Source organism: Mytilus trossulus, chromosome 5, assembly GCF_036588685.1.
Source record: "Mytilus trossulus isolate FHL-02 chromosome 5, PNRI_Mtr1.1.1.hap1, whole genome shotgun sequence".
Classification (NCBI taxonomy): Eukaryota; Metazoa; Mollusca; class Bivalvia; order Mytilida; family Mytilidae; genus Mytilus; species Mytilus trossulus.
The window spans coordinates 26,954,875-26,963,014 of NC_086377.1; the positions used below are offsets into that span (position 1 = coordinate 26,954,875).

Genomic DNA, 8,140 nt, shown 5'->3' on the forward strand with positions numbered 1-8,140 from the left:
TGTTCGACAATTTTCATTTGTGTGTTTAAGTCTTGTTTTATATCCAGTAGTAAAAATTGCATACATATGCAGGACGATTGATCATTTGGTATCCAACTTAAAAAAAATATATAATTAGTTGATCCTTTTTTATTTAAACAAGATGTACATGTACCTTAGTGCTCTTGATCCAACACGCACTTGTCTCTGAAACAAATCCTATATTATACATTAATATAATACAATGTAACGTACTTAACTAGCTCTTTGAAACTTATAACCCGTAGTCGCTATAAACTTCCGTTATATTTTGATTTGTTGGTTGTCTGTCCCTCTTAAACTTGTTTATATGCCTTAATTTTTAATTGAAGAATGTACACAATGGCATATACAAGGCATACAATTGTTGTCGGAATATTTCATAACAGGTCTCCCTAAGTATGCCAACCGTATTTGATACTCACAACCGATTGGAAACATAAGTCTCGCAGTAAATAAAGTTTATGTTACTGTGACTTATCCCCTTTCATATTTCTAGAAGGCATAACTACTATAGTTGAATTGCTAAAATATACCGAATTTTTTTTTTTCTTATGTACAAGACATTCTATATGTGTTTTTGTAAATAGTATATGAATGGAACTAAAAATGTGTCGCAAGGTATCATGGTCAAAATCCTCGAAGCTTGGAGCTAGATATCAAGAACCTTTGGAACGAGGTTATAATTATTGTTTATTTATAGTACGTATATACAGCAGTGGTTGAACCTGCTGCATTTTATTTCATTTTTGGTCAAGAATTTTCTAGGTCTTTTCGATTAAATTATTCAAATTTTGTCTGGACTTGGTGTTGTGTCGGTCTTTTCTTTTTTACAATCGTGGTCCAAATGAGAGGGCATTCTGGTTTACTTTTGTCCGTTCGTCTGTGCAACAGACCTTTCGTCAGTGACGAATTGATGAATAAGTATTAATTGATTTTTTTACCATTTTTAGATGTCTCTTCATTTTTCTAACCACTGCGGAGAAAATATAGTCATCCAGAATGGTGAAGCTGAATGGAAGACTGTTTATTCTGGAGGACTTTGCTTCTCCGAACGGCCACTAGGACGAGATCCACTACAGATTATAATATCGGGAAGCAGTCATATAACTCTTGGATTCTTGGAAAAGAATCCTAATGGGATAAATATTAGAGATATTTTTCAACAGATGAAAATAACAAACGATATCCGAGTTCATAAGTCAACATTTAATATATCCATGAAAATTTCCAAAAATGGACGAGAAGTTGTCCTTGACAATGACGACAATCCAAAAGATCGGTTTCCTTTTGAAAATGGCAGTGCTTGGCTTGCTGTTTATATACAATTTGGTTCAGCTACTGTTTATCTGAGTAGGTATAATTTAACACAAACCAGTTGTGAGGGGAGGACAGGGGTAAGGGAGACAGGGAGAGAGGGGGTAGGAGAAGGGAGAAAGGGGGTGGGAGAAAGGAGAAAGGGGTAGGAGAAAGGAGAGGAAAGCTGGGAGAAAGGAGAAAAAGTTGGAGAAAAAAATAAAATATGAAAAAATTAAATATCTCTCTTTTTTCCGGTAAATTAAAAAAAAATAAGGAGAAGAGGGGTAGGAGAAATGAGAAGAGGGGTGGGAGAAGGGAGAAGGGTACCCCCTGTCCTCCTCCTCAGTTGTGTAGTATATATGAATAAATGATGTCAATAACACAATTAGTAAACGACTTAAAAACCATACAGTAATCTACAGGTCAACATTCGGTCTCAATCTCACATGCAGAGTTATCGGTTTCTGTTCTCTCTTGAGGAAGTACACCACTAATTCATGGTCCCATTACTTTCTATGTTAAATTCCTCCATTTCAACCAGGCACACCTCTTTCATTTTAAGTTCAAATAAAGTGGCAATCATTGCATGTCAAAGCAACACTTTATGGTGTCTTCTACTGAAAAAATCAACATACCTTACATGGCATATAAGAAAGAACTGGTTCCCGGAACTTCGGATGTACCAAAACAGGTACTTCAGATCTGACAAACAGACCAAATGTACCCTCTTTTTAAAATTTGCTGCAGTTTTTTAAATATTTAAAATAAAAAGTCCAAAAGTGTTCTACAATGATCACCAGTCCTTCAGCTTTCATTTGATGCCAAAAATACCTAAATATCCTACATGTTTTGAAATTTACACTCATGCGTAGGAACTATTTTGTGTTAAATATGTACTACTTTCTGTATGTGCTTTCTGGCCGGGCCCAATTTAGTGGTGTTACACCTTCAGAGATCAAAGACCGATAACTCTGCATGAATATTGAGAGAGAGCAATGTTCGATAACTCTGCATGAGAGATTGGCACATTCTGAAACAGTTAAATACATTGTGCTATACAATATGATAAGCTCTATATAGCCCCGAGTGTAAACGTTGTGAGTATATTTAATTATCAACATAAAATTTCCCAAATGACAGTAAAACAAAACAATAAAATTGCAAACACAATTGGCAATATTATATACTTTGACCAAGCATTAAAAGCTCTGAGTAAAAATGGCGTAACTACAGAACTACAAAAGAAAACTGTCCACGAAAATACAGGACGAGTTGCAATGATATATAAGGGTATATAAGCTACTGATGACGACCTTATACGTTTGAAGTTTGTTCTGCCATTTTTCGGACACAATGTACAAGGACGGTACTGGAAAAATGGTTCCAATTTGTCACGTTAAGTTAACGTTCTGGGGCCGGTTGTTCGACTTGTCGTTAGCACTAACGCTCCGTTAAATTTTGCTAACGTATCGTTAAAATTTAACGTCTCGTTAATCCTGTTGTTCATCTCATAGTTACTTTTAACGCTCCGTTATGATGTTCGTAACTTGAGTGAAATTTAACGATGGTAGGTAGCAGCGTTAAACCATTTTATCCAAGGTATAATAGAAAATGGCTGCTTTGTTAATGCCACCACTAAGACCCAGAAAGGACATAGTTTTTAGAGGAACTATTTCACATTTAACAAATTTAAATGACGATGAACTAAGAAGGAGGTATAGATTTGGCAAGGACTCAATTGCTTACCTTTCAAATTGTAATCTTCTACAAGACAGACTCAGGTTTACACATACTATCAAAAGTTAGTTGCACTGACTCCCTGTTCTTAAATTTTTGTGCTGTAACATCATATTTAGATATATGATTCAGATACACGTATGTTGCGAGAGAAAAAAACATCTTTTATTTTGGTGTTGACTGACTCCTTGTCCTTTTTCTCTAACAATCGTCTGTTCTTACTCGCTTATAACATTGTGTGACCTGTCACCGGAATTTTTAATAAGGCTGCGCCAAAAGTATAGCTCGATTTTGCGTATTTATAAGGAGTATGTTTTGCTAATTTAAAATCTATAAGTTTAAATACACTGCTTTCGGTGTGATTTTTTACTTGTGCTGATTGGGTTGACTATCTTTTTTTCGACTTGCGACGTGTGTTGCTGTTTTGTTTCTTCTTTCTTTTTTGTTGTGTAGTTGTTAATTTTACATTGACATTTTTTGTTCAAGGTAAAACAACTTGGATTCTGTTTGTTTTCCATGAACATTACTTCTGAGATAAAATCATGTTTCTACTGCAAATGTTAAAACTACCTAGTAAGAGTTCTTGTGGCACCGTCATCTTCTCAAATAGAAGACTAATTGGCTTCAATCAACAAAAACAGTCAAAAGAATTTAAAATAAGTATTTTCTGTTTATTCACCAAGCATTTCGTAAAAGGTGTGGGATACAAGGTGACATACTGTTACCTTGTATGAGATGATATTCTAAATAAAAATAGACAAAACTGTAGAAAAGTATAATACCAAAAATAAAGAATAGAGAAAAGGAAATTAATAATAGGCAAAAACTAACAAGAATAGAGAAAAAAAGATGTTTTTTAAAATTAAATAAAGACTTCAGAAATTAAAGACCCCATAAACAACCTCTTAAATTCTCATACCGCGTAACAGTCTTATGAAAAGCAGGATATTACTCGACACATCACATACACTTGTTAATAATCAGACCTATATATTTATGCATGTAATATTTCCTGCCGGACGTCAAGTAGTCATGAATACAATTATATTATCTCCTTTGCAGTGTCTTCCAATGCAAAGTTTCTACAATACAGCGGTGAAAATATCAAACAGACAGAGAACGATAAAAAGGCTTCGTTGATAGATGAAAACCCAGCAGCACTATGTTATATAGACCGGCCTTTATATAGCGGAGAGGCTATTACGGTGCGTGTTAATCCCGTAACAGACCCGAATAAGATAAAAACATGTTTCGTACCCAGTCGATACTACATAAAAATCGGCTTTTATGAAGAAAAATCGAAGTCGTTTAAAGACAATTTCTCTAGTTTGTTGAAAGTTACTGGTGAGAAACAGAATAATGCATGGAAACCGATTTTTGTCCTCGAAAAAAGTAAAAGTCAAGGTAATATACAAATTAATCTGTCAAAGTCGGGATCTTTCAGGTTCTCATCTGAATCTGGTGAAAGTGGAAACTTTGATATTCCGAATTACGAAAAGGCAAAGGGAGTAATTTGTGTATTTGAACTGTTCCGTGTTAGGGTAAAGTTGCTGAAGGTAGCACGTTATCCAACTTACGAATATGCTTCTCCAGCGACAGTTTCGCCAAAAGAACGTTCCGCGACAATGTCACCAAGAGACCCTGCAGCGATAACTTCGCCAATAGACATTGCAGCGATATCGTCACAAATATCATTAAATGAAACTCTAAATATAAATCAAACCTCGTTGTTTGATTCCCACACAGGCCTTCAAATTTTAAAAAGTAATGACACCTCTTCAGAAAATGGTGACTGCGAAACTAAAACCAAAGTTATAGATGATGTTGATATTAAATCTTTGAATGATCACTCTGAAAATGGCATCAACCTCCTCGTTGATGAACAAACACAACCGAAAGTTCTAGGATCGTTTAACGATTTGCATTGCAATATTATTAATGGAGACACACGTGGCAAAGGAAATCCGGGACATGAACATAACAGTATTAATAGAAATCCAGAGAATTACAACATAAGTCAAGAATCCTTTTTGACAACAGATGAGAATTTTACAAGCAGTTGTAAGTTTACAGCAATCGAAAACGGCACAGAAGAGATAAAACAATTTCCAATGAGGAACGCATGCGCATCTACCACAGGAAGAACTTTGATTTTACCGGTGTGTTCTAATAGACAACTTATGAATACTTCTACAAGTGATTCAAACCTATTGTGTAACAAGATACCCGGTGATAAACAAGATGAGGAATTTAGAATAAGATTGACTAGACAAAATACAGAACTCAAAACAATAATAGAAAAGTTACAAACTGAAAACGATGAGTTAAGATCAGAGAACTTAAAGCTAAATCTAAAAACCGAAAACCAAAGTCAAAAGTCAAAACTCCAACTTACATTTGAAAATCAGAACACACAAACACAAGACGAACATCTGATATTTAAAAACACACATAACAACTCGTCATCAGAAACGACAAAATTAAGTTCCACAATTCAGAGATATTTCGTTCGTTTTGTACATGACCTTGAAATTCCTGACCTTTGTGATCATCTTTACCAAAATGGCCAAATTACAATACAAGATTTTGATGATTTACATCATTTAGTTAAACAAAACAAACGTGAGGCCAATCGTTGGTTACTAACCCTGGCAAGGAAACGGGCAATATGTTACGACACGTTTAAGGCTGCCTTAGTTGCCACTAAGCAAGAAGGCTTAGTACAGTTACTCTGACTTACTACTCAATTTAGTTAAAATTATAATACTGTAAACCAATTTATTTTCGCGACTTGTGCGAGTAGAAAAAAAACCGCGAATATAAATCGTCGCGAATATATAAAACTTAATAAACTATATCAAGAAATTAGAAAATCGAGAAATTGAATAGCCGCGAAATAGACTAGACAGGGTACAACGCGAAATAAAGTATCCGCTAAAATAAGTTGGTTGACAGTATATGAATTGTTACAAAATTTTATATGATGTTCTAGTCGGTTTTAGATGTCATTTCATAAAAGTGAACTGTCTCTGTAGTGGAACAATCTATATGGACTATATCATGACCGATTGCTTGTATCGTTCAAAAATCTAATGATAATGTGTAATCCGGTCCTTAATCATCATATTATGTTCTTATTTTGCAAAGTTTGCCATTTGCAACAATTTCCATTATTTAGCTTATCTTTAATAAATTATTACCTTTGCATCTAATTATTCTTCTTGTTTGTGCCAAATGCAAAAAAAAAGGAGGGAAAAAAGATACAAATTGAAAACTAGTCGAGGCTCTAAAGAGCCTGTGGAGCTGTGTCGCTCACCTTGGTCTATGTGCATATTAAAAAAAAATTACACCAGGGTTTTTTATATCACAAAATAGTCAAAACATTTACTAAATTTTATCATCGGTATTAGGAAATATTTCATAAATATAACTCAACATGCAGACTTCTTATACGTTCAGGTATTTCACATCCATTCTTTTATGGTAATATTGTATATAAAGCACAAAAATGTCAGTATTCACCTCAAAAGCTAACAAAACCTTTAAAAAAACTTATTAAGAAGGGATATAGTTACGATACTTTTGTCAGGTCATTAAAAGATTGCATATTTTGGCTTTAATATTGATTCACTTATAGGGTCTTTGCATCGGAACTAAACCCATTCATTTAAAAAATGATACGGGTTATGTTCTTCTCAAATATGTTTTGATTCTATAGTATGACACTAAACCCCTAACCGGAGGGATTGTGTCTGATATTCATATGATGAAGACATAATCTTTCAATCAGTTTAGTTGAGGTCTGGAGCTTGCATGTCAGTTACATGTAACTGGTTTAAGTCTGTTGTTATTTATGTATTGTTGTCATTTTGTTTGTATTTTTTAAACCTTCTTTCTGAAACATTTTTGTTCGACGTAGTTTTATCACTTAGACTGATTTAACATGAAAACGAGTACCTCCATGTTTAAAAATGGGATTAAGTTTGATGACATTTGCAGATTATGTGTACCAATGTTGGGCAATGGAATTTTTTTTAAAATATATAGATATACAGGAAACAATGCCGTTTTTTCACTCAACTCGCGCAACTTTGCTAAAAATAAACTATTTCCAAAGAATTGTTTCCTTTTTAACTTTTTTTGATTCGAGCGTCACTGATGAGTCTTTGTAGACGAAACGCACGTCTGGCGTATATATAAAATTAAGTCATGGTATCTAGATGAGTTTGTTTACAACCACTGGGTCGATGCCACTGCTGGTGGAGATTTATTTCCCCGATGGTATCACCTGCCTAGTAGTCAGCAGTTTTCGTGCTGACATGAATTATCATTGAATATGGTTATATTTATTAATAATCTGTTTACAAGATTTAGAATTTTTGAAATACTAAGGCGTTTCTCCCTTAGGCATAGATTACCTTAGCTGGATTTGGCAAAACTTTTAGGAATTTTGGTCTTCAAAGCTCTTCAACTTCGTACTTTATTTGGCCTTTTTAACTTTTTTGGATTCGAGCGTCACTGATGAGTCTTTTGTAAACTGGTGTATATACAATATTTAGTCCTGGTATCTATGATGAGTTTATTTTCTACAATAAAAGCATGTTTTCGGAAAAAAATCGACAAGGAATCAAAACCGTATCGTATGCCCTTAATATTGTGTCAATCAAAAATAAGATTACATAAATGTACCTGTCTAATGACGCACCAGGCTCAAGCTAGCAGCCACTACGCTAGCAGCCAGTTTTCGAATATGCCTATGAACCCAAAACTTGCATAAGATTCAAACGTACTCAAAATTATTTTATCGATATATAACCAATGTTTAATATATAAATAAGCAATCGGAGAATTATTCGATGATTTAGAAATATCTGGTCATGTTCATTATTTTTTAAAACAAAAGTAATCGATGTCAATATACCAAATTAGCGTTCTCCCCGCTTTTAATTTTAATAGTCAACAGTTTTGAGTGTTTTTGAGAATTGTAAATATGTATTAAAATTATTGAAATGCTTACAAATTTGCTAAACCAAAAATAAAACTAATTCATAAATTGAATAACAAATATGTATAAAACAAATTGAAT

General features: G+C 33.8%; 1 protein-coding gene across 1 annotated transcript; it reads left to right on the top strand.

Moving 5' to 3' along the window:
• Positions 1–627: 627 nt before the first annotated feature.
• Positions 628–6,261, top strand: LOC134717800 (uncharacterized). Its single transcript, XM_063580293.1, has 3 exons — positions 628–720; positions 972–1,371; positions 4,117–6,261. Exons 1-3 carry the CDS (start codon positions 628–630, stop codon positions 5,787–5,789), a joined length of 2,166 nt encoding a protein of 721 aa, XP_063436363.1. The 3' UTR covers positions 5,790–6,261.
• Positions 6,262–8,140: the final 1,879 nt, after the last annotated feature.